We start from the raw sequence: 26,723 nt of genomic DNA on the forward strand, positions 1-26,723 counted from the left end.
TTGAAGACAAGTTTTGTTGCCTTCAAACTCAATTTCTGTAAATTAGCTTATTGGAAACACATCAGAATATCCACTTTTTGCTGTTACAAGAGCAGGCAATTAGCCTCCTTAGTTCAGCTTCATCTGAGGCTGAATTAGAGCCTATACTGTATTTTCAGCAATTTTGCAGAGTCCTTCCTGCTTTGATTTATAAGTAGAAGAGAAGGGAGCAGAAGGGAGAGAAAGATCTATACAGAAAGACTTATCCAACTTGCAGCTGAGTTTTGGAAAAGAAGGATTCTTTCTACAGAAGAATTTTTAAAATTTCAAATGCCATGTCTAATCAGCTGGTCATTCTGATAAGAGCCCCTAAGATCTTAGAAAATGAAAAACAATCATGATTGATCAATGATGTCTATCATGAGTAGGAAAGGAAAGAGTGGAAGCACGTAAGCCAGATCTGTACCTGCTCTACCTCTGTTTTTGTCATTTGTGTCTTCTGTCCCTGCACGAAGGTCTGTTTATTGCACACTCTTGAGCTCTGACTGTCTAGTAAACCACTCCCCCATCCCCACCCCCAGGATCACAGAGGAACAGACTCCTTCTTATCTTCCTTTCTCCTCTGGACTTTTTGCTCTGAAGATTTACAAAAACTTTTGGAGGCCCTGAGAATTCAAGCTTAGGAATACCAAATTCCATCCCTCCATCACTTCATCAGAAGGTACCAGGCAAACATTAAAGCTGGAATACAAACCCAGCATGAAGGCAGACACTTGTCTGGTCCATTGGGAAAGAGTCCTCAGTTGCTGAAGCTCATGCTTCTCTATGCGCATACTTAAGAGCTTCCCCCACCCCTCAGCTAGGCCACAAAGCCTTGTGTCCTGTGGAGTTGGAACAGAATTTCATTTTCAAAAGCAAGCTGTGCCCCTACTCACCAATCTCCCACTGCCATGTGCTGGCTGGTACCTCTTAAACTGCTTGGCAGGAAGTCCAGGAGGCCTTCCTAGCTGTAGTTGTTCAGTTGCCAAGTTATGTCCAACTCTTTGTGACCCCATGGACTACAGCACACCAGGCTTCCCTGTCTCTCGCCATCTCCTGGAGTTTGCCCAAGTTCATGTCCACTGAATCGGTGGTGCCATCCAACCATCTCATCTTTTGTCGCCCTCTTCTCCTTCTGCCTTCAATTTTTCCCAGCATCAGGATCTTTTTCCAGTGAGTCCACTGTTCGCATCAGGTGGCCAAAGTATTGGAGCTTCAGCTTCAGCATCAGTCCTTCCAATGAATATTCAGTGTTGATTTCCTTTAAGATTGACTGGTTTGATCTTCTTGCAGTCCAAGGGACTCTTGAGAGTCTTCTCCAGCACCACAGTTTTTTGGTGCTCTGCCTTCTTTATGGTCCAACTCCCACATCCACACATGACTACTGGAAAGTCCGTATCCTTGACTATACAGATTTTTGTCAGCAAAGTAATGTCTTTGCTTTTTAACACACTGTCTAGGTTTGTCATGACTTTCCTGCACAGAAGCAATCGTCTTCTAATTCATGGCTGCAGTCACCATCTAAAGTGATTTTAGAGCCCGAGAAGAGGAAATCTGTCACTGCTTCCACCTTTTCCCCTTCTGTTTGCCATGAAGTGATAGGACTGATGCCATGATCTTAGATTTTTTAAAATTGAGTTTTAAGCCAGCTTTAAAAGGTAAAAAGGACTTCCTAGAAACTGTGTTAAATGTTTATTTAGTTTCTGCTCCCTTCTGCCATTTTGTCTCTTGGGCAGTTAGAAAGATTTAAAGGCAGAAAATTCCAAGTGGTCATCTCATTCAACCTAATCTCATTATTCCCCTCATCTCTTTGTATCTTCCCCAAATTCCAAGGCTCTTTGAGTTGCTTCTTCTATTTTTTTGGTCAAATCAATAAAAAGTAGGTATTTCCTGCTTATTGTAGCATCTCCTACAGGCCAAAACTATGTATATTTACATAGTTATTAGTGACCATGATACAAGAATGTGATGGATATTAGCAAGGACTTCCTCCTGAACATTTAAGGAGTTGACTGTTCCACAAAGCTGTACAGTATCTGATAGTATGCTGCAAATTAAAAGTTCGTATAGCCCTTATAGACCAGGCTAGTCTGATGTGAGGCTGTAAGAAGGATTGCAGAGCTGAGAAAGGTGTTGAAATAGAAGAAACCCCTGCTCGTTACCTGAGATTTCTGGTTCCACCTCAAATGTGGCTGGGTTTTATTTTGGGGAGGGAGGGTGGCAGCTTATATAAACCCATGTACACTATTATGTGTGGAGAAGGCAATGGCATCCCACTCCAGTACTCTTGCCTGGAAAATCCCATGGACGGAGGAGCCTGGTGGGCTGCAGTCCATGGGGTCGCTAAGAGTCGGACACAACTGAGCGACTTCACTTTCACTTTTCACTTTCCTGCATTGGAGAAGGAAATGGCAACCCACTCCAGTGTTCTTGCCTGGAGAATCCCAGGGACGGCAGGGCCTGGTGGGCTGCCGTCTATGGGGTCGCACAGAGTCAGACACGACTGAAGCGACTTAGCAGCAGCAGCACCCTATTATGTGTACCTCTGAAGTATACATTTAAGCCTTAGCTTTTTAGAATTGGTGATATGAGTCAAAGGCAAGACAATTCAGACACAGTTTATTGGAAATGGTGACCGTGCCTCAAACCCTCTACTCTTCTTCCAGACCCTAGAACATGAGGGCCGTTACTATGAATGTGATGTCCTTCCTTTCATGGAAATTGGGTCCGTGGCTCATAAGTATTACCTTCTAAATATCCGGCTGCCTGTGAATGAGAAGAAGAAAATCAACGTTGGGATTGGAGAGATAAAGGATATTCGGCTGGTGGTAAGTGAATCTGATTGATCACAGTTGTGGTATAGGTTCTTACCATTTTGTCTTTTTAGTAGGGAAAAAAGTATAATGTGGAGTAGATTTTTTTAAACCTATTTTAGGTTTTTTAAATCTAAACAGCAACTGCATATTTATTGTAGAAAATTAGAAGCACAAATAAACACACCATAGAACATGAAAGTTATCTGTAATATCCTACCATCTTGAGAAATAACCATTTCGAGGTTTTGCTATTATCTCCTTCTTGATTTTTTTCTGTGTGTGTATATATGAATATATTTTAAATTGTTCCCTTCTAGAGAAGGAAATGGCAACCCACTCCAGTAATCTTGCCTGGAAAATTCCATGGACAGAAGAGCCCAGTGGGCTACAGTCCATGGGGTCACAAAGAAACACAACTGAGAGACTGAGCTCAATCCTTCTCTTAAAAAAAGGGAGGGGATCATATTCAACTAACTCTTCCATTCTTTGCTTTTTTAAATGTAATGGTATATTATAAATATAATGTAAATATACTTTGCGGTACTGCTTAGCTTTCCACAGTATGTATTCACCTTAACACATTATGCCAGTGCTGTCATTTGGGGCATCTAAGATAGCTCCAATTTTTCAATGAAAACCTTGGAGAAAAATCTTTGATCATGTTCCTAATCATTCCCTTAGGATAGAATGAGGCTATCTTCATGCCTTTTGATTTAGTTTTATACAGTGCCTGAGGAGGGGTTGAGGGGAGTGTGAGGGCGTTACCTGCTGTGAATGTTAAAGCTCTTGATCTTAGAAGTTCAGCAATAAAGATCTCCACTTACTGCTCTTCAAAATGCATCTGCTGGTAGAAAATAACACCAAGATATATTGACCTTAAAAATTATGATTGAATTAAAAAAAAACAATAAAAAAAATTATGATTGGTCTCTATCTAGGGAATTCACCAGAATGGAGGCTTCACCAAGGTGTGGTTTGCCATGAAGACCTTCCTTACACCCAGCATCTTCATCATTATGGTGTGGTATTGGAGGAGGATCACCATGATGTCTCGACCCCCAGTCCTCCTAGAAAAGTAAGAGCTGATTTTGCAGCACTCTTAAGAAACACTGGCACAGCCTGCCGTGGACCTGTTGCTGGGAGTCTAGTTCAAGTGGTCAGTGTGTTCTTTGGACTGGAGATTTGACTCCTTTTTCTCCTTCAGCTTTTACATGCAAATGATTGTTAAATCCTAAGGGTTCTACTGCTCTCATATTTCCAGCTCTCTGTTCTATCTTTGCTCTTTCACGTTCTGCATCAGATACATTTCTCTGATACAGTGGATGAACTGTATTGTTGCTCACTAATCCCAACCCCTCTCAGCACCTCTCAGCAAGGATGCTTTTCCTGTAGAGATAGCCCCTTTCTCTCCCACAGTATTGACTTTTTGTTTTCTGTTGGATTATTCCCGTTAATATACAAATACACTCTTCCATCCCCATTCATAGTTAGAACTCTTTGTACTTCCCCTCAAAGCTACTGCATCATTTTTCAGCTGATCTTTACAACAAAATTCCTCAAAAATCTTGTGTATATGTCTTCTCCTGTTTTTTCATGAGCCCCTTCTACCCCTTATTAAAATTGTTCTTAATAGGGTCACCAATGACCCCCACCTTCCAAATCCAGTCCTCAGTCCTCACTTTTCTTGACTCGTTGTCAGCATTTAGGTCACATCCACTATATGACCTAAATCAAATCCCTTATGATTGTACAGTGAAAGTGACAAATAGATTTAAGGGAATAGATCTCATAGACAGAGTGCCTGAAGAATTACGGACGGAGGTTCATGACATTGTACAGGAGGCAGGGATCAAGATCATCCCTAACAAAAAGAAGTGCAAAAAGGCAAAAGGGTTGTCTGAGGAGGCCTTACAAGTAGCTGAGAAAAGAAGAGAAGCGAAAGGCAAAGGAGAAAAGGAAAGATATACCCGCCTGGTTGAAGAGTTCCAGACAATAGGAAGGAGAGATAAGAAAGCTTTCATCAGTGATCAATGCAAAGAAGTAGAGGAAAACAACAGAATGGGAAAGACTAGACATCTCTTCAAGAAACTTAGAGATATGAAGGGAGCATTTCATGCAAAGATGGGCTCAATAAAGGACAGAAATGGTACGTACTTAACAGAAGCAGAAGATATTAAGAAGAGGTGGCAAGAATACACAGAAGAACTATACAAAAAAGATCTTTATGACCCAGATAACCACGGTGATCACTCACCCACCGCCAGACATCCTGGAATGCAAAGTGAAGTGGGCCTTAGGAAGCATCCCTATGAACAAAGCTAGTGGAGGTGACGGAATTCCAGTTCAGCTATTTCAAATCCTAAAAGATGATGCTGTGAAAGCGCTGCACTCAATATGCCAGCAAATTTGGAAAACTCAGCAGTGGCCACAGGACTGGAAAAGGTCAGTTTTGATTCCAATCCCAAAGAAAGGCAAAGCCAAAGAATGTTCAAACTACCGCACAATTGCTCATCTCACACGCTAGCAAAGTAATGCTCAAAATTGTCCAAGCCAGGCTTTAACAGTACATGAACCATGAACTTCCAGATGTTCAAGCTGGATTTAGAAAAGGCAGAGGAACCAGAGATCAAATTGCCAACATCCATTGGATCATCGAAAAAGCAAGAGAATTCCAGAAAAATATCTACTTATGCTTTATTGACCATGCTAAAACCTTTGACTGTGTAGATCACAGCAAACTGTAGAAAATTCTTAAAGAAATAGGAATACCAGACCACCTTACCTGCCTCCTGAGAAATCTGTATGCAGGTGAGGAAGCAACAGCTAGAACTGGACATGAAACAACAGACTGGTTCCAGATAGGAAAAGGAGTACGTCAAGGCTATATACTGTCACCCTGCTTATTTAACTTATATGCAGAGTACATCATGTGAAATGCTGGGCTGGATGAAGCACAAGCTGGAATCAAGATTGCTGGGAGAAATATCAATAACCTCAAATACACAGATGGCAGAAAGCAAAGAAGAACTAAAGAGCCTCTTAATGAAAGTGAAAGAGGAAAGTGAAAAAGTTGGCTTAAAAGTCAACATTCAGAAAACTAAGATCATGGCATCTGATCCCATCACTTCAAAAGTAGATGGGGAAACAATGGAACCAGTGACCAACTTTATTTTTTGGGGCTCCAAAATAACTGCAGATGGTGACTGCAGTCATGAAAGTAAAAGATGCTTGCTTCTTGGAAGAAAAGATATGACCAACCTAGACAGCATATTAAAAAGCAGAGACATTACTTTGCCAACAAGGGTCTGTCTAGTCAAAGCTGTGGTTTCTCCAGTTCAGTTCAGTCGCTCAGTCATGTCCAACTCTTTGTGACCCCATGAATTGCAGCATGTCAGGCCCCCCGTCCATCACCAACTCCTGGAGTTCACTCAAACTCACGTCCATTGAGTCAGTGATGCCATCCAGCCATCTCATCCTCTGTCATCCCCTTCTCCTCCTGCCCCCAATCCTTCCCAGCATCAGAGTCTTTTCCAGTGAGTCAACTCTTCACATGAGGTGGCCAAAGTACTGGAGTTTCAGCTTTAGCATCATTCCTTCCAAAGAACACCCAGGGCTGATCTCCTTTAGAATGGACTGGTTGGATCTCCTTGCAGAATGTGAGAGTAGAATTATAAAGAAAACTGAGCACCAAAGAATTGATGCTTTTGAACTGTGATGTTGGAGAAGACTCTTGAGAGTTCCTTGGACTGCAAGGAGATCCAACCAGTCCATCCTAAAGGAAATCAGTCCTGAATCTTCTTTGGAAGGACTGATGCTGAAGCTCCAGTACTTTGGCCACCTGATGGTAAGAACTGACTCCTTGGAAAAGACCCTGATGCTGGGAAGAATTGAAGGCGAGAGGAGAAGGGGATGACAGAGGATGATATGGTTGTGTGGCATCACTGAGTCGATGGACATGAGTTTGAGCAAGCTCCAAGAGTTGGTGATGGACAGGGAGTCCTGGTGTGCTGCAGTCCATGGGGTCACAAAGAGTTGGACAGACGGAGCAACTGAACTGAATTGAAGTGTCAGCATTTGGTGTAGCTGATCAGTCCCTTTTTTTTTTCATAGAGCCTCTTCCACATTCTCACTGTTATTCTCTCTTTTGCTGACTGTCAGTCATTCTCCATGGCTGTTTCCAGTGATCTTTCCAACCTCTTAAGCTTCGGAGCTGAGGCTCTGTCTTTGTGTTGCAGAAAGGGGGACCCCTTCCAGGGCCCAAAACTGGGCTCTTATCTAGCACTCGGAAATGAATTGTCTGAGGAGACACATCTCTTGCTTTGCCAGCACATGTGTCTCCTCGGATAATTCATTTCCAAGTGTTAGACAAGAGCCCAGTTTCGGGCCCTGGAAGGGGTCCCCTTCCTGCCACATTTGAACTTCTTCTCTTTCCTAGCTACGTTTGTTTCCCCAGTGATCTCATCTAGTCTTGTGGTCTTAAAAACCTTCTGTACTCTGATGCTCTTCGTGTACATGGTCAACTTCAGCTACTCCCAACTCTGGACCCTAGTATTCCATCCATTAACACCTTCATTTACATAGAAATGTACCACATACAAAGAAAAACACTTGTTTTCCTCCCACTTCAAACTTGCTGCTCTTTGGGGCATCTTCATCTTAGAAAATAGCAACTCTGTCCTTTCAGCTGCTTAGGAGCAGCTGATCAGATATGTAGGAGGCATCCTTTACTCCACTTTTATTCACACCCCTCTTCCAACATGCCAGGAAATTCTCACCATTTCCATATCTACCACCCTGATCTAACCCTGATTTCTTATTTCTCACCTGGATTATTGAAATAGCCTCTTAACTGCACCTCTTATTTCCATCATTTTATTTCCTGCAGTCTATTCACACAGCAGCCAGGCTTTTTCTTTTAAGTAGAAATTAGATCACTTCACTGCTCTGTTCAAAGCTCTCTGTTGGCTTTTCATTTCCTTTACTCTAGCCTATAAACCCTCGGTGATCTGGCTCTTCACCACCTCTAATTTTATCTCCTGTTCTCTTCACCATGGGCCATCCACCTTGATGGTGCTCAGACATGACCAGCATGCACTCTCTTTAGGGCCTTTGCACTTGCTGTCCTCTTCATCTGAAATGCTTCTTCCCAGATATCTTTGTGGCTCAATGACTCATTTCCTTCAGCCCTAGTATAATTTCTGTCTTATAGGCTTTCCCCCATCTACCTTATTTAAATTGCCTCCCATCACACTCCATTCTCCCACTTGGCTTTTTTTATACTTCTTCATAATACTTATTCTCTATTTATTATCATTCCCTCTCTACCCCTCTGCTCACCCCCTCTGAATACAAGCATCACTAGAGCAGGATCATTGCCTACTTTGTTTACTTCTATGTCCCCAGCATCTAGAATAGTGACTGGCACACAGTAGGAACTCAATAAATATGAATTTGTTGAATGAATGAATGAAATGATGCTGCTCCATTTTTTAACCTTCTTATTGGATCCTCAGTCCTTTCAGGATAAATATCAAATTCTCTAAAAAGGTATGCAAGTTTCTTTACCAGCTCAGCCTTTTTATATATATTTCTCTGGTCTCATGGCCTATCATTTCCTGATATGTTCCATAGTCAGATCCCCAAATGCTTCAGACTCTTCTAGGCTTCATCCAGGCTCTTCCCTCTGTTTGGAATGCCCTTCCACCTCCCTAACCTTGATTTACAACTCAGCTTAATTTCTGTCTCTGTCAAAGTAAGAAGTCCTGGTAGCAATCTGTTGTACTCGTCTATCATATTGCTTATCACACTTTATCTGATTCAGCTACTGAATATCCATAAAGGAAAGAACTGGTCCTATCCATTTAGGTATCCATGGCCCTAACAAAATGCCTGATACATGATTTGTGTTTAATAACACATGGGTATGAATGAAAGTATGGATAAATCAGTAACAAAATAAATGAAATTTTGATAGGGAGTGGCAATTAATGGGAGAAAAGCAAAATAAAAATGAAACAAGCAGCTAAAATAATTTATTTCATATCATTTGAAGTCACGTGTTATTGAAATTAAAATGCTTGTATAATTCATAGTTGCTGAGAATATCATAATAATGAGTGTTCTTAATGATCAGGTTAATGATACCCTGAATAGGTAAGAGAGGATAATTATTGGTATATTCAATGAGGTCTGTGTAAGAAGGCAAGGGAGGGTGAAAACATTTAGGAAGCACTTGATCTGAGATGGCACCAAGATAAAGTTCAGAGCATTCAGGTTAGGTTCAATTACTGTGTAGAAGGATTAATGTAACAGTCCTTCATTCTGCAGTTGTGCCAATGAAAGAAGACACTTACTTCTGCGTGTAGATACACATTACAATGAGAGCAAAGAAACTGATCACATGGCTTCAGTGCCAATATGGAGCATTTCATTTCCCAAAACTGAGTTTTGACCTTTAAATTAAAAATGTTTTGCCTTCCAGGTAAATAAAATCGTTTTCCTCATGTTTTCTCACCATCAGAGTCATCTTTGCCCTTGGGATTTCCATGACTTTTATCAACATCCCAGTGGAGTGGTTTTCCATTGGGTTTGACTGGACCTGGATGCTCTTGTTTGGTGATATCCGACAGGGCATCTTCTACGCAATGCTTCTCTCCTTCTGGATCATCTTCTGTGGTGAGCACATGATGGTAAGTGCATTACCACTTATAAACTAGCTGCCACGTGACTTAATTGCTCTCAATCTCAGGTTCCTCATCTATAAAATGGGTTTTAAAGGCTAATATTAGTGTAGGGTTTTTGTGAGGTTTAGATGAGATAATGTGAGCAAATATTTAGCATAAAGTAGATGCGCAAACGTTAATGATTATCAACATTTCTTGCCCTTGGACTCCAGCTCTGCTTGTCCCCAGGACCAAGGTAACCACCAGAGAATGTGGGCCAGGCACTTTCCCGCTGGCAGTGAGTTCAGGTGGCCTAGTAACCCCTGTTACCCAGAAATGCTGACCTCTCTGGTGTCAGTTTGCACAGACACCAAATAGAGGGATTGATGATACCGTGGATAAAAATAAGAATGGTGCAGCCGTCACGCTGTGGCTAGGACGATATGCCAGCTGGAGCCTGGTCCTTGGGTTAGGCACATGAGCCTCGTAGTAGCACAGACTATTTTAAATTCCATTATATGGCTTCTGAAGCCTTGCAGCCCTTCCAGGAGAGCAGTGAGAGGAAAAAGAGGCTTTTCCTTACAGCTGGGTGGCACTGGGGGTCCTCCAGCAGCTGCACTGACCACAAGTCCTCGTCAGCATGCATGGGAATGGAGGGGACTGTCTGTTTTCCTAACTGAAAGAAACCTCTTACACTTGACATATTTTAATGCTTTCGAGTCTTTATTTTGCCTTCTGGGAACTATCCCACCTTAAAAAAGACTGGTGATAAGTCACATCGAAATTTAAATCTGAAAGGGTTCTTTTGTGGATCACAGAACTTCTACTCCCTAAGGTATGTAAGGGAGCAAAATTTGCTACCACAAATCAAAATATCTCTTTGGTGCATGAATTATTTCTAGCTGAAAACAATCAAGGTTCAAAAGACTGGAAAAGGACTTCCCTGGTGACTCAGTAGTAAAGAATCAGCTTGCCAGTGCAGCAGACATGGGTTCAATTTCTGATGTGGGAAAATCCCACACGCCTTGGAACAACTGAGCCTGTGTGCCACAACTATTGAGCCTGTGCTCTAGAGCCCGGGAGATACAACTACTGAGCCCACATGCCGCAACTACTGAAGCCCTCGTGCCCTAGAGCCCATGCTCCGCCAAAGAGAAGCTGCCGCAGTAAGAAGCCCACACATCACAACTAGAGAGTGGCCTCTGCTTGTCGCAACTGAGCAAAGGCCCAGCAGAAATGAAAACCCAGTAGAGCAAAAAAAAAGACAGGAAGAAACTTTGACCTTCCCCTTAACTGCCTAAACGAATTTTGGTAGATGACCTGTTTCCCTGAAAAGAGCTATCACCAGAGGTATCTGCAAAGCATATGGGCTGGGTGGTGGTGGAAAACTCAAGGCAGGGCCTTAAACATCAGTTTACACCCTGTCTTATTGTCTCAGCATGGCCCAGCAAACATTTGTTTACCAAACGTTTGCTTTTTTATCTCCATGTGAATTGCCTTCATCCCCTTTGAAGTCCCAAACCGCTACTCCCAACATCTTTTGTCCTTAGCTGAAGACCTTATTAAGAGGTGAGGGTCAGTGATCTGGTGGTTAGGTCAAAGTATTTATGACAGCAAAAGAACAAATGGATCAGTTATTTAGATAATTTCTGGAAGATGTTGAGAAAGAATTGATAAGTCTCTGTGATGTAATTTTTAAAAAAAATCAAAAACTATGTGCAATTGAGAGAAGTGTTTTCCATTTGTTAGCACTGTGCTGCTGCTGCTGTTGTTTTCGTCTATATCATGATTTGATGCACAGCAGATAGGCAGCAAGGATTGTTGGATGACTGACTCACCTGGAGAACTGCTTTGCTTTCCCCTATCTTTTTCTCATTTCTCAACTTGGTTTTCCTCAGGACCAGCACGAGCGGAATCATATAGCAGGGTATTGGAAGCAAGTCGGACCAATTGCTGTTGGCTCTTTCTGCCTTTTCATATTTGACATGTGTGAGAGGTAAGCAGGGGGCCTGTGGAACTCTGGACGGAAATGCATGTCACCAGGTTCACTCTCAGCTCTTTAGAAAAAGTATCTGAAAAGGCGGAGGAGGTGATTGGGAGCCTGTAGGATGAAAGCATGGACATGACCACATCCTCAGGTTAGCACTGGGATTAAGAGACAGAGCTCTTTAGAGATACAAAATATTTGAGCTAATCGTATTCTTCAAACTCTGTTTCTCTCTACATCCTCTGCGACTTAGTCTGAATACAGACACCACCCCTCTGGCTGAAAAGCTGAGAGTGTATAGAAAGGAAAGCTCCCCTTTGCCTCTGTATTAATTGTGTCTTGCCTTTCCGTCTCATTTCTCTTTGTAGAGGGGTACAACTCACGAATCCCTTCTACAGTATCTGGACTACAGATGTCGGAACAGAACTGGCTGTATCCTTCCTTGATGGGCTCAGGGTTTTATTTCTTCCCGTAGCCGCCTGGTCCCCAAGATCATTTTCTAAGTCTCACTGATGCTCTCCATGAGTACTCAGCCGGGGCTTTGATCTTCAGACCAATGATAACAGCACAATTAAGGCAAATAATGAGGAGAATTAATGCTCGCTTTCAAGCCTGGGTGAGAGCAGGCAAAACAAGGAGGTTGCAGCAAGTCCACACAGCCGAGGGATCGGAGTGGCTAGTCTTGCCGCTGCCTGTCTAAATGCTCTATTATGTACTTGTTTACCACAGACTGAAGCATGACTGGTTTTTCCCTGCAGCCACGGAGGTTCATCTCAGGGCCCCCGTTACTGACGTCGTCTGTGTGCCAGACTTCTTACAGTGACCTTGGTGTGCTGGCATCCCATGCCACTGCTATTCATTTCCAAGACCAAGTGGAGATAAGGCTAAGGTGATTAGTTCCAGAAGAGTCACCCAGGCTTCTGGTTGGTTGGCATAAACTCTCTGAGTCATCTTCATGAAGCAGAAGCGACAATCTTAGCTTATCCCTTTTAGGATGCTGGATTTAAACATTTTATCTTCCTCTATAATATGTTAAGTGCTTCAGGAAAAAAAGACTGTCCTAGGGAGAGGAGAGAAAGGCTTGAGTTGTATTCTTTCTTGATGGAGAATATCTTGTCATATGCTGATAAATAAGCTTTGTCCGGCCATGGTCTTTATATTGGCTTCTTAGTATCGCAAGAACTTTGTGAGTAAACTAGATCAAAAGTATCATTGCTTTAAAGATGAGAGAATTGAGCTCCCCATTTCTACCATCCCACCACCAAAAAAAGTTAGCTGTACCACCTGAGGACTATTTATGATCCTTAGTCTGCTTCAACCCCTCATTTTTTAGTAATGCTGGAGGTCCAAGGAGGCAAATAATTGGTCAAGTCTTGCAGCAAGTAACTCTTCCCTTCATTTGAAGGCACCATTGATTTTAGAAAGGAGTGTAGTAGTAGTTAATCGCTCAATCGTGTCCAACTCTTTGCAACCCCATAGGCTGTAGCCTGCCAGGCTCCTCTGTCCATGGAATTCTCCAGGCAAGAGTACCAGAGTGGGTTGCCATTTCCTTCTCCAAGGAAAGAAAGAGAAACTGCATTAAATATATTATTTAGTGAAATATGGAGCTTCCCTGGTGGCTCAGACAGTAAAGAATCTGCCTACATTGCAGGAGACCCGAATTCCATCCCTGGAGAAGGGAATGGCTACCCACTCCAGTATTCTTGCCAGGAGAATTCCATGCACAGAAAAGCTTGGTGGGCTACAATCCATGAGGTCGCAGAGTTGGACACAACTGAGTGACTAACACTTTCACTTTAGTGAAATATAAATACTGAGTTCATCCTTGTTTAATTTTTTTCTTAAAATATGCTGCTTGGCCTGGAGTCATAGCAGAAAAAAGTTGGAGTCTGGTCATTTGCCTCCCAAGTCAGATCACTCCACCCCAAGCCTTGCTAATAGTCAGATTAAGTTTTGAAGATCAACCTCAGAGTATATTGCCCCCACCCTCAACTCCCACCTTGGCCATATGTCCTTCGCTCCCCATTCCATCTGACAAGATTTTTCTTGTGTTGAGAGAAGATTGCCACAGAACTTCATCTTGAAGGTTTCACTTCAGTACTTTCAGCCTCATGCTCAGCATCCGTTATAGCGTAGTTGCTGCTACTGCATCCAACCCCCACTCCATGCTCTCCAAATTCCAGGGCACCTCAACCTCCTTATAAAAATCTGGATACTAGGCCAATGGTTCGCAAACATGATTATACTTGGTTTCTTAGCCCTTGGAAAACCTGATTCTGTAGATGTGCAGTGGGACCTGGGCACCTGTATCTTTACTTTTGTGGTGATTTTAATGCAGCTTTCTACTTGATCAATATTTTACAACCAATATCCAATACTTTAGTGCTTTTCAAACTTACTGTGCATATGACTCTCCCTAGGACCTTGTTAAAGGCAGATTCTGATTTAGTAGGTCTAGGGTGGACCCTAGAGTCTATATATCTAAAACAGGGTTCTGTCCCTTGTGTTATCCAGCTTAGAAAACTATTTGGAACATTCTTCACTCATTGGTACTTTTATGTCAAGAAACCTCTCTAATGTTGATATTAGAATGCCAGGTTTTAATATTTTATCCTCCTGAAAATTGCCTACATATTTGGAGCCATAGAGTGTCACTCTTGAGTGAAGTGCTTGAATCCTTGGCAAGCTGACCATTTCCTTGACTGGACACCATCAGATGGCCTTCATCATAGTGGCTGGGATCTGCCTCTGCCTCTACTTCCTGTTTCTGTGCTTCATGGTCTTTCAGGTTTTTCGGAACATCAGCGGGAAGCAATCAAGCCTGCCAGCCATGAGCAAAGTCCGGCGGCTACACTATGAGGTGAGCAGGAAACAGGGAAGAGGGCAGAATGGTCAAAGAATGGTATGGCCATAGGACATGACTAAAACTGTTAGAATCAACTACGTCCAAGATGACAGAAGATTTGTCTTCCAGTAGACCTTGAGCCTCATTATACACTAATTGGGAAAATCCCATGGACAAAAGAGCCTGGTAGGCTGAAGTCCATGGGGTCACTAAGAGTCAGGCACGACTGAGCGACTTCACTTTCACTTTTCACTTTCATGCACTGGGGAAGGAAATGGCAACCCACTCCAGTGTTCTTGCCTGGAGAATCCCAGGAACAGAGGAGCCTAGTGGGCTGCCGTCTATGGGGTCACACAGAATCAGACACAACTGAAGTGACTTAGCAGCAGCAGCAGCAGTATAAGCTAAATGACATACCCACCAGCACCATGACAGTTCTGAGGCTAACCCGTAAAATACCAAAAAGTGGGTGGTGGCCCAGTTCCTGGAAATCCTTACCCCTTCCCCCAAATAATTGGAATAATCCTCCCACTCTCTAGCTTATGAATTTACCTAGTCCATAAAAACTAACCACACCATATTTCAGCACCTCTCCCCTTCTGACATGGCCCACACTGTGTCTGTGGAGTGTGTTTTTCTCTAAATAAATCCATTTCTTGTCTATCACTTTGCCTCAAAAGATTTCAGAGACAAAGCAAGAACCTCAAATTCATCAGCAACATATTGGTGAAGCAAGCCAGGAGGATTGGGTAAACCTCAGCCTCTGGCCTTCATGCCACTCAAGAGGCACTACCTTACTTCCTGCCGTTTCTTGCCCACTCTCTCCCTTACTCTCTCTCTTTTGCTTCCTTTCTCTGTCGCCTTTTAGACTTAGCCTCTCACCTCCCTTGCACTTGAGAGGTGCTGCCTTACTCTGCTGGAAATGGGGAAAGAGAGATCTGCCAGGCATTTTCAAACCTTGCCACTTGGTCTTCCACTTCTTACTGTTATATATGCACAGGGCACGTCAGGGAAAGTCTCCAGCCGTCCTCACAGGATGGGAATCGAGCCATATGATGTTTGCTCTTTGGGTTTACCTTATCCACCATATAAGTAACTGTTAACAAGTGCAGTTGTGTAAAAATATGAAATATAGCCTAAGAGTTTGTACCATAGGCTGCAGTTCCGTTGGGAGCTCCCTCAAATAGTAGGTCATTTGTGCCTTTTACCTCTGGGTGTTGGAAGGGCGGGGGTTGGTCCTGCTCCACTTGGTGATAGCCCTCACCGTCCTGGTGTTGGCCGGCCTCCTCTAGGGTCCACCTGACCCCACCCTGCCCTTGTAGGTCAAGGCAGAGGACTTGAGATTGGTTGTTGCACACATGGTTATGCCTCTGGGGTGGCATGATGCAGCAGTGACCTGCATTTGCTGTGCTTGGGTCCTGTGATTGGGAATGTCCTTCCAGTGTCCTGGGGTCCTCTCTCCCCCTACCTACAGTCATGATGTCTCCACCTCTGCTGCCATATCTGTGCCTGCACCCAGCCCACTGTCTGCTGACCAGAGCACGTGTGGGAAGGCACAGGAGGAGGATGGCACTGAAGCCCCAGGGATGCTGGCCTCAAAAAGGAAGGGGAAAGAGGTTTATTTTTTTTCTTTTTCACACACAATCTCCCTTAATGGCCAGCGCCTGTTTTCCAAAACTTAACAACCACCCTTTTAGAGAAAAAGGCTAGGACTTAAATAGATCTTAGAATAATGAAGGGGCTTCCCTGGTGGTGCAGTAGTAAAGAACCTGTCTGCCAATACAGGAGATGCAGGTTTGACCCCTGGGTTGGGAAGATCCCCTGGAGGAGGAAATGGTAACTCACTCCAGTATTCTTGCCTGGGAAATCCCATGGACAGAGGAGCCTGGCAGGCTACAGTCCATGGGGTCACAAAGAGTCAGACACAACTTAGCTACTGAGCTCATAGGCAGAACCATGAGGATATCCTTCCAAAAGCAGCATCACCTGGAACACAGGGATTAATCTATAGAATCTATAGAGAAGCCTTCAGGAAGGTCACTCAAGCTGGGTACCATGGATGTCAGGATAGGACACGGGCCCCACTACTGCCATAGCAGGGAGTAGCTAACTTGTCGTGGATAAAGTGGACAGGATAGGTGGTCAGGAGCACTTGGAACCAGTCCACTCTCAGAGAGCCCTCATGGGATCTTGTAGTGAAAGTGTTCCTCTCTGGTATAGGAGCATTCTCTCCCTGAAGAAATGATGGGGAACACCTCCTCCATTCCCAAGAACTCACCCCTGCAGTGCATTTTGAGTCACTGGGACCTGTTTTCTCTAGATTCTTTTTCTAAGAAGTAATTTTATTTATTTATTTTTGACTGTCCTGGGCCTTTGTTGCCATGTGGGCTTTTCTCGTTGCAGTGAGCAGGAGCTATTCTCTAGTAGTGGTACTAGGGCTTCTCATTGCAGCAGTTTCTCTTGTTGGAACACAGGGCTCTAGGGCATGCAGGCTTCACTGGTTGTGGCATGTGGGCTCAGCAGCTGTGGTTCCTGGACTCTAGAGACAGGCTTTAGTAGTTGTGGTGCTGTGGGATCTTCTCAGACCAGGGATCGAACCTGCATCTCCTGGATTGGCAAGCGGATTCTCTACCACTGAGCCACCAGGGAAGCCCTCTAGATTCTTTAAAACAAAAGAGCTCATTTGTTTTTGTAATGAAGCCTGGCCCCTGAAGTATAAACTTCAGGATGATGAGGCCTGGCCAGAAAATGGGAGCCTTAGTCATAGTACCACCCTACAGTTAGACATCTTTTTGCAAAAGTCAGGGAAAATAAATAGAAATTCCTTATACAGGCTTTTATGGCCCTAAGAGAAAACCCAGAGCTATTCAATTTCCATGTTAGGGAACCTTGCCGACTGGGACCCATTCGGACTACACAAAAGCCCTCTCTAGTGGCACCCCTGGTAGAACAGGAGCCCCAGAGAGAAGACCCAAGTCCCAATACTCTTCCACCAACTTCAGCCTCTCCCCTGCCTGTTAAGCGTCTTTGCCCTTCCACCACACACAATGCAAAGCGTCTTTGCATTTCCACACACAAATGCAGCCAAAGCCTCCTTGCCCCCTTCAGAAAATAGTAGGTATGCCTCAGGGAATTACCCAGAGTCCACACACCTTATTCCTTGTCTGACCTTAACCAGTGCCTCACCTGCTTAGGCAGACTCTCAGAGGACTCTAGCTGGTTCACTGAAGAATTCCAGGTACTGACTCTTTCCTTTAAATTTTATCCTTTCCCACTACTGCATCAGTGAGGAAAAGGCCCGTATTGGGGCACAGGCTCAAAAATATGCTGATGAATTACACATTGCCCAACCACATCGATACCCTGTTGGCCCGACAGCCGTGCCTCTAATGCATCCCATTTGGGACTATCAGCCAGGCCAGCCTGGTTTTGCTGGTAGGGATCCTTTGCCTCATTAAAGGGATGAAATGATGCATAATTAAACCTGTTAACTGTGATAAGGTTAAATAGATCACCCAAGTCAAAGATGAAAATCCAGCCGTATTTCAGACTTGATTATTTGCAACCTACTTCATTAGTCAGTCAGCCCCTGACATCTGTCAGAAGCTTCAGAAACTTAAGGGGCCCCAGGCCCCTCTCAATCTTCTTATAGACCCAGCCTTCAGTGTTTTTAACAATAAGGAGCACGCTGAGGAGGAAAAGAAGAAATGCATGACTTAAGGAAGGACAACAAGCCAGGCTTTTGGCAGCTGTCATGACAAGACCTAATCCACCTCCTGGTTACTCCAGAAGTACTCCCAGAAGACTCCCACCAGGAAAGGGAGCATGGTTTAGCTGTGGGAACCCTAAACACTAGATCAAGGAATGCCGTGGAGACATGTCCCAGCCTCCACCCTAGCTGCCATGCCCAGTTTGTAAGAAGATGGGTCACTGGAGGAGGGGATTGCCCCCAGCTCTGAAGGAAGTGAGGAAGTTCCCCCATGGTAGTCATGGCAGTGGTTGATTGACAGGACCTGGGACCTCCCAAGCGTTTGGAGGAGACAGTCATCATCACGTGGGAGGTACCACAGGTGACCATTGTAGCAGGTGAGCTCGTCCAATTTCTAGCGGACGTGGGAAACACTCTGTCCAGACTTCTCACACTGGGTCCCCTTCCCCTGAAACCTGCTCTGTTGCAGAAGGAAAGCTAAAACTAAAACATTTTACCACCCTTTTAACTTGCACTTGACTCTTAAAATTTTCAAGTTTCTTGTCATGCCTGAATACCCCTAACCCATTATTGGGAAGTGATTTTCTCTTAGCTTTAGGGGTAACTCTTTCTCTGAAGACCAAAGCGAAGGAGTGTTTTTGACTGGACTGTGTATTATATAAGACATGGATGATCCAATCCAAAATATTCCCTCAGAATCTGATTTCCATAGGAAATCCCAGGGAAGGCAAAATTTGTCACTCCTATAAAACTCACCTCAAAGGAAACTAATCACTTCCCTTCTAGGCACCAGTACCCCATAAAATCAGAGGTTCGATGAGGCCTCCAACCCCTAATCTAAAAATTCATTAAATACAGACTTTTGGTGCCATGCCAATCTCCCTGTAATACGTCAAATCCTACCTGGTGGTCTTCAGGAACCCTTATCTCTGCCATCTTTTTTAAATGCAAATTTTTTAAAAGGGGGTAAGGTAATTTAGAACTGACTAGTCAAGGATAAATGGAAATCCTAAGTATCTTCTCTGTAAACACCAGTAAGAAAGAGTTGAGCTATCTAGATAAGTGACCTTGATTTGTTCCAGCTGCCAGAAGCCCAGTTTGAATCCAACCCCTTGTAACTGATGGATTTTACATTTTTGTAACCGACTCAGGGCTGAAATTTTGAAATGGGAACTATGAGGTCTCTGTGTTTGCGTGTTTGTATGTGTCTGTGTTGTAGATGTATGGTATTGCCAAAAGGAAATTAAGTGCTTATAGTAGTACAAACACTCAGAAAACTGGCCAGAACAAAGTTCAGGTTCATGTCATCTGTAAGATTTTCTGTACTACACAGATATCTGGGATTGGAGGTGCCTAAACTTATTGATTTGATTGATATAGACATGTGTTTAGTGTCATCAACATTAAATATAATACCTTTATTGTACCTAGATTTATTAGAGGTCAAAAAAGACCTCATTCTGTCTTTTACAAATTTGTCAACAAGAAAATTAACTTGATGTGAAAAAAAGCTTTTAAGGAAAGTGGGTTGTGTGTTTTCAGTAAAAAAGTTATGAGCAGTGGGATTGCATTTTATTAAGGGAAAATAAAGTAAGTGTGTCTTCCAGTTGTTTCTGGATGGAAAAAAATAAAGTGATGGATACAGACAGTGATGGAGGGTTTGTGGAAACTGGACCCCGAGAAAAGGGAAATTGCATGGCCAGAATTGAGTAAGTTTGGAATACATGTAATTGAGTAAATTAATTTAAAAAGTAAGTTGGTGCAGAACCTGAATTTGGGCTTTCTCTTTGTTAAAAGGACACGTTTTCTTAAAATGTTGAATTGCCTATGGTAACAGATTTAAAATTTCTTTGCCTTTAAAATCTTTTATTGTCATTTTGGTTAAGATACAAATATTGTCTCACAGTGACTTAGATCTTATTTGATCAAGTGTTTTAAAACTTTTTGACAAGCTTCCAAAATATTGAATTTTAATTAAAGTTCTTTTGATTTCCAGCTAACTTTGGGATACTTTAGTGGGTCCCTGAGGTATCTCAAAGAGAAATATTTGACTAGGATTATTTGATCTGTTAATTTAAATGTAATCATTTGTAATTCTGGTTACTGTAACCAAGTTTCATTATTGATTAAACTGTAATCAGATGTTTAACCTTGTGGTTTTAAATCTTTTATCATTTATAGATATTTTTGTACTTTGTTGCTGTTACAAAAAGTGCTTCATCATCAAGGAGATTCATATAAAGTCTGTGGAAGCTGTTACAACAGTTCCACATCAAGATGATGGCTACATGAGGATTCCAGCCCATACCAATTTAAAACAAGACTCTCTCCTGCCCCTGCAACCCCTAGATCAGGCACTCAGAGATTTTTACTCCCTGACAGGCAGGGTCAACACCCCTACTCAGCCTTGAAGCAGTTACAGAAGGCAGTTGCCCCTCCGCTTCCCATAAGAATATGAGTGTAAAACTACTGAGGGGGGAATGAAACGGAAGGGAAAGGGGCAGGGCACAGCCTTTTAAAAGAATGATATGGCCATAGAACATGACAAGAACTTAGAAGTAACAGTGTCCAAGACCGGTATGAGCCTTATTATGTGCTCATTGTAATATGTTAGCACATTAAGTAATACAGCCACTAGAACCAGGACAGTTCTGAGGCTAACCATAAAAGACCAAAAAGTGGGCGGTGGCCCAATTCCTGGAAATCTCCACCCTTTCCCCAAAATAATTGGAATAATCCTCCCACTCATCAGCTTATGAAATTACTCAACCCATAAAAGCTAACCATGCCCTATTTGGGGACTCTCAAGCCTTATGAAATGGAGCACCCTCTGTGGATTGTGTTTCTCCCAAGTTTTTCTCATTTTCTGAGATAGCCCACACTCGGTCTGTAGAGTATTCCTCTCTAAATAAGTTCACTTCTTATCTATCACCTGTCTGAATTCTTTTGCGACGAAGCAAGAACTTCAGATTCACCAGAAACAGCACATCTCTGGACTCATTGAGGAACTGGTGCTCACTGGCCCCTGCTTGATAAGAACACACACACACACCCCCCACTATGCCTGGAGATGTGGGGGATATGGAAGCCTCTATTTCAAATACACAGAGATTCGCATGTGTTATAGGCTGTCTGGGCAAAATAAAAGGCTAAATCCTGCTCTAAGAGGCATCTGGCTTTCTGGCTTATCTAGGTCTTAGAGTTTTCTGTGGTATAAATGTCTTTCTATCCTCAATAAAGAGTAAACTTGTTCAGCAGGTTCTTCAGCTTTGGAATGGAATGTGGGTGCGAACTAGATAGGAGACCTGACTATAGCAGAATTGGGATTTGGCTTGGAGTGAGGCTTTATTTAAAATTCTCCTGCTGAGAATCAGCCTTTAGAGTAGGATTCAGCCCAGGTGATCTGATTTCAGTTAGCCAACTTTTCCCTAAAATATTCAGCAGGTGCTCACATAGAGTTCAGTGGTCTTTGTTTACAGATCATGCCCCTATTCAAGAGACACCCTAGACAGACTGACATCTCTGATGCAGGCAACACATTCTTAATTTTTCAAGGATCCCTTGGGCTCATGCCACTTCCTTGGAGGCATGGGCCTCATTCCTTTGTGAAAAGAGAAACAGAAACTGCAGAGCTACAGGGTTTCCATAGACAGCAGAAATAAGAGCCCCTGAATAAGAGGCCTCTCTCCCAGAGACACGGGTTCCCTCAGTACTCCTCTCAGGAAAGCAGGGGTATTTTCAGAAGCTTTGCCCGTGTCTCGAACTGGAATGACACATGAGAAAATGCAACCAAATCCACTTCATGTTGATTAATATGCACATTTCTTTTTGTTCACTGGAGCAGAATTTTATTACAACCGCAGAAAACTTGGATTTGGTAACTTTGAACCCTTGCAGAGAAGCATAACCAGCTTAGCAGAGAAATTAGCAGCCTTATGACGTGCTGTGAATGTAATTTACCAGGCTCTGGTATCACTGTTTCATGAGAGATAAGAAGCTAGGAAATATTTGGCCCAATAAATTTTTCAGCCACATTCACCTCTGCAGGAGAAATGTTACTATGTGAAATTATTTTACTGTCACTCTTAGGGATTGGTTTTACAGATTTCTTTAAAATTAGCTTTTGATAGGTTTATATTTTGAGAAAAGGATTGGTGGTAGAGTGTTAAAACTGCTTTCTTTCTTTCCTAATAGGGGCTAATTTTCAGGTTCAAGTTCCTCATGCTTATCACCTTGGCCTGTGCTGCCATGACTGTCATCTTCTTCATTGTTAGTCAGGTAAGTGGACCCAAAGAGCTCAGGATGACAATGTCCTGAAAAGGTGCCTCTACTTTACAGCAAATTCTGTGGAGCTACTGTGAAAGGAGTGAAGAAGTTGTTATGCTGGGCAGCTCATCAAGCTATTTGTTTTAGGCTGCTCTGATCTGGGACTTGTTATCACTTTTCCAGAGGCAGACTGAATTTTCCTTTCAGTGCAGTCTCATAGGAGGAAAAAGTTAGTAAATAAAAGCCTGCTGCTAGATTGAAGGGCACTTGTTTCATTCACTTAAGAGAATAACTTATCAAGCTCCGTAGCAGACTAACAATGAGCAAGTATTAATTTGATTTGATCCTTATCTAGCATTAACATAGATCCTTTTACAGTCCATCACCATTCTTTATAATAATTATATTGCCGTTTACAACATGAAATATATTTCAAAAGTCCCCTTGATAGAGCTTTATCCTTTTGCTGCTGCTGCTGAGTCGCTTCAGTCGTGTCCGACTCTGTGCAACCCCATAGATGGCAGCCCACCAGGCTCCCCCGTCCCTGGGATTCTCCAGGCAAGAACACTGGAGTGGGTTGCCATTTCCTTCTCCAGTGCATGAAAGTGAAAAGTGAAAGTGAAGTCGCTCAGTCGTGTCCGACTCTTAGCGACCCCATGGACTGTAGCCCACCAGGCTCCTCCGTCCATGGATTTTCCAGGCAAGAGTATTGGAGTGGGGTGCCATTGCCTTCTCCGATCCTTTTGCTAGTTATTTCCAAAACTCAAAATTTTGCTATACTTGAAAATCTCAGTCATGATAATGATTTTTAAATATCAGTAACTTGTTTTGAAAAGTGGAAAGTACTGTTTAAATCATGTGCTGTGCTTAGTCGCTCAGTTGGTCTGACTCTTTGCAACCCCATGGACTGTAGCCCACCAGGCTCCTCTGTCCATGGGGATTCTCCAGGCAAGAATATTGGAGTGGATTACCAAGCCCTCTTCCAGGGGATCTTCGCAACCCAGGTATCGAACCCAGGTTTCCCGAATTCAGGCAGATTCTTTACCATCTGAGCCACCAGGGAAGCTTAGGTATCTATCATTCTTTTGAGCTTCACACAAGTCTTTTGGGTAGGTAGGATATCCCAGTTTGCTAGAATATGAAATTTAATGGCCTTAGAGACATTTCCCATTTATGCTGTCTTCCACTGGGTGAGCTGTGAATGGATTACTTAACAATTCCAAGGATTAATTTTCTTATCCATAAAATGGATGTAACAGTACCACCTGAAGTAGGTGGCTGTAGGGATCATATGAAGTAATGCTTATAAAAGGATCTGTGGACTGCCTGGCACACTGTGAGCATGAATAGCTGTCCTCTTATGAATAGCAACAAGGGTGAATGTTGTGTCAAAGGATGTCCAGTAAGTTAGGGACCAGAATCAGATCTTTCTGATTTTCTTTGCCAATTGCTCTGTCATCCCTATATTTGGCTAAAATTAAGAATGTTAGTAGTGCTGGTATAGCCTTACGACAAGACTTGCCCCATTCAGCTAGCAAGCTTCCTTTTAGGAGAGGGGCTCCTAAGCTTTTTGTGTGTTCTGGACCCCTTAGGCAAACTTGGGTGAAGGCCATGGCCTTCCAAACATCCAAAAGCCTCTTCTTTGAGTGTTTTTAAGTAAACAGAATACTTGGATTTAAAAGGGAATCATACAGATAGATGGTATATATTTGCAATTATACTTTTACAGATATTTCAGATCTGTAGTATAATTGATATGAAAATATGATTTCTATTGGAGACAAAGTTGCAGGTGGTGCTAATACTATGGGAATTTATTTTTTACATTCACAATGGAAAGAAATGATAGCCTTTCAGTTAGAGACTGGTGAGAATAAAGATATAATTTTTTCTCACTCTAGTTCACTGACCCCTTGAATTCTATCCAGGGATACTCAAGCGTGCCTCTAACCCCTAGAGCCCTGTTGGCTATGTCTCAGCAGAGCTAGTGCTGCTGCTGAAGGCTGAAGTGAGTAGAAAAAAATAAATACGCATACATATCTTAGGAAGTTCTGTTCACCACCTTTGCTTTGACCTATAACAGTGCTGTGTTTGTATCAGACTGTTTGTTTATAAGACTTTGGAAACTTCACTTTCCACTCCAAATGCAGTAAAAATATTTCAAATTCTGAATAAGCTTTTTATTCAACCAGCTGAGGCTCCAACAAGGGTGTCTGAGGCCAGATTTATCCCTTGGTTGATTCCCTCATGTGACCAAAAAGCTTTCTAGTCCTCCAGTCCCTCAGTAATGCACTGTGACATGTAATACAGCTAGTTCTGCAAGGCTGAGAGAGCAGGACGCACCCTTGGAGAAACAGAACCTTGAGGAAGGTAGCTGAGGATTAAAAGGTATTACCAAGATACGTCCTCAGGGAGACAAAAAGAAAGGGCACTTTTGCTCCCAGCACGTATTTCCACCACTTTAGTTTCTTATTTATTTATTTTTGGCTGTGTTGTGTGGCATGCAGGATCTCAGTTTCCCAGCCAGGGATTGAACCCGTGCTCCCTGTAGTGGAAGCGCAGAGTCTTAACCACTGGACTGCCAGGAAAGCCTCTCTGCAACTTTAGAAAGCTGAAGTCATCCCCCACAGCCCTACCTCACCCCACTTGCTTTCTGCAGAGTCCCTCCCACCTGAAGTCAAGAGGGACTTTGTGCTGGTGTTTAAGGTGGCTATGTGTTGCCCAAATTTATCTTGTACATATTTAATTAGTGCACCTTTTTGAAGCAAAGGAGGCCAGTCTTCCAAGTTGCAGACTTTGTGGCTTTTAGAAAAAGATTGATATTCTACTGCCCTAGTATTTTCTAGCAGGGCTCCAGCCTGTGGCTGGCTTTTTATATCTGCTGCAACAGTCAACAGTCAGCCTGGAGTGGATTTCAACTCTAAGAGGGTAGCAGTGAGGTCTTTTGGATTCCATTAGCTCCTTACAGTCCTCCTGCTGGGTTTTTTTTTTTTTTTTAAGGTTTATTTTTAGATATCTAAGACGTTTTCAGGCATAACTCTCAGTGTCCCAGGTACTGTATTAATACAGTCATCAGAGGATTTATTTTTTAATGTCATTTTGGAATGTCTCAGCAATGAGCTCACCTGAAAGGAAACCTATTGGGTAACTTTTTGAAATAGATCCCAGCCTTAGGTAAAAGGAATGTATTAAAAACTCCCATTATACTCTCAGACTTGCTGGGAGAGCTTGCATTTAAGCCCCATGAAATATAATGCGAGGGGATCTCGCCAGGATATTGAAGCTCTGAGGCCAGGAATGAAAGGCTGATGGAAGCTGTGGAATGCGGTGACCTTGAGGCTTTGTAGCTGGGTACTGAGGTGCAGTCTTTTAATGCCGGCCATTTTAATGGCCTCAGTCATAGCAACCGGGCGATGGCACATCACAGTCTGGTATTTTAGTCCCTTCACTCTGGAAAAGAAAGAGGCGTTCCATTTAGAGGTGGCAGGCAGTAGGGAACAGAAGTGCAATGCAGGAAAGAAGGTCACTGACCTTCATGAAGGGGACTCCAGGTACCTGACATTCAGGTCAAGTCATATGTAGCAAGCTCCCAGAGAGCCAGTCTGCAGGTTTGTTTTTTTTTGGGGGGGGGGGGGCAGTTGGGCATGCCATCACTTCATTCTGTTACTTATAGCGGAAATGTTTCCAGTAAGAGAGCCTGTGTCTGGGATCTGGAAATCTTGTTGTGAAGTGGAATGCTGGTTGTCAAGACTACTGGGTGTAAAGGGATTTGACCTTCACTTGGCTACAGGGGTATAATTGGGTGGTTTCACACAAAAGTAAATTGTTCAAATGTGAAATCAGGAAAAACGGGGACTTTTAGAAATAAGACTTTAGGTAGAGGGGAGATTATTTTCCTTTTTCTTTTTGTGGTTGGGGCTACCTGATTTTTCTCTCTGAAAGTTTAAAGAGCGTGACTGTCACCTCTTTGCCTTAGCATTCATAAGATTTGGACTCACAAGGCCTGCTCTGTTGAGGCTGCTCGTTGTGGTATGTATTAGTGGGAATGTACTCAGAGCTCAGGATGTCTCAAGCATGAATAATTGAGAGAGGAGAGAGGAAAGCACAATGGGGTCTCCTAACAGTAGAGTGACGTTATGTATACAGTCCAGTTATGCAAATTCAACTCTTTGCCCTCAGCAGGAAATAACGCATTTAGAGATTACAAATTAAAGAGTATGGGTAATTCTGCAACTCCATTCTAAACAAGTGCACGTGTCCTGAAGCAGGCATGGGCAGGGGGCATGAATCTACTGTTTCTTCAGCCAGTCTTGGCTCCAGTGTGTCCCTCATAAGCATTTCATTTCAGTGGTTCTACTGTAAAATTGTATTTTGCATGTATATGCAGTTATATACCAAACATTACTACATCTGAGATATA

General features: G+C 43.0%; 1 protein-coding gene across 4 annotated transcripts in view; it reads left to right on the top strand.

The window, feature by feature from the left end:
• Window positions 1-26,723, top strand: part of WLS (Wnt ligand secretion mediator) — a 116,513-nt gene that overhangs the window by 75,003 nt on the left and 14,787 nt on the right. For all 4 annotated transcript variants that reach the window (XM_070786340.1, XM_070786341.1, XM_019957286.2 and 1 more), the window contains 7 exons: window positions 2,685-2,846; window positions 3,773-3,909; window positions 9,355-9,523; window positions 11,395-11,492; window positions 11,852-11,915; window positions 14,200-14,343; window positions 22,232-22,315. In XM_070786340.1, coding sequence (XP_070642441.1) covers window positions 2,685-2,846; window positions 3,773-3,909; window positions 9,355-9,523; window positions 11,395-11,492; window positions 11,852-11,915; window positions 14,200-14,343; window positions 22,232-22,315 — 858 coding nt within the window. The remainder of the gene's footprint in view (window positions 1-2,684; window positions 2,847-3,772; window positions 3,910-9,354; window positions 9,524-11,394; window positions 11,493-11,851; window positions 11,916-14,199; window positions 14,344-22,231; window positions 22,316-26,723) is intronic.

This window comes from Bos indicus, chromosome 3 (assembly GCF_029378745.1).
Source record: "Bos indicus isolate NIAB-ARS_2022 breed Sahiwal x Tharparkar chromosome 3, NIAB-ARS_B.indTharparkar_mat_pri_1.0, whole genome shotgun sequence".
NCBI lineage: Eukaryota > Metazoa > Chordata > Mammalia > Artiodactyla > Bovidae > Bos > Bos indicus.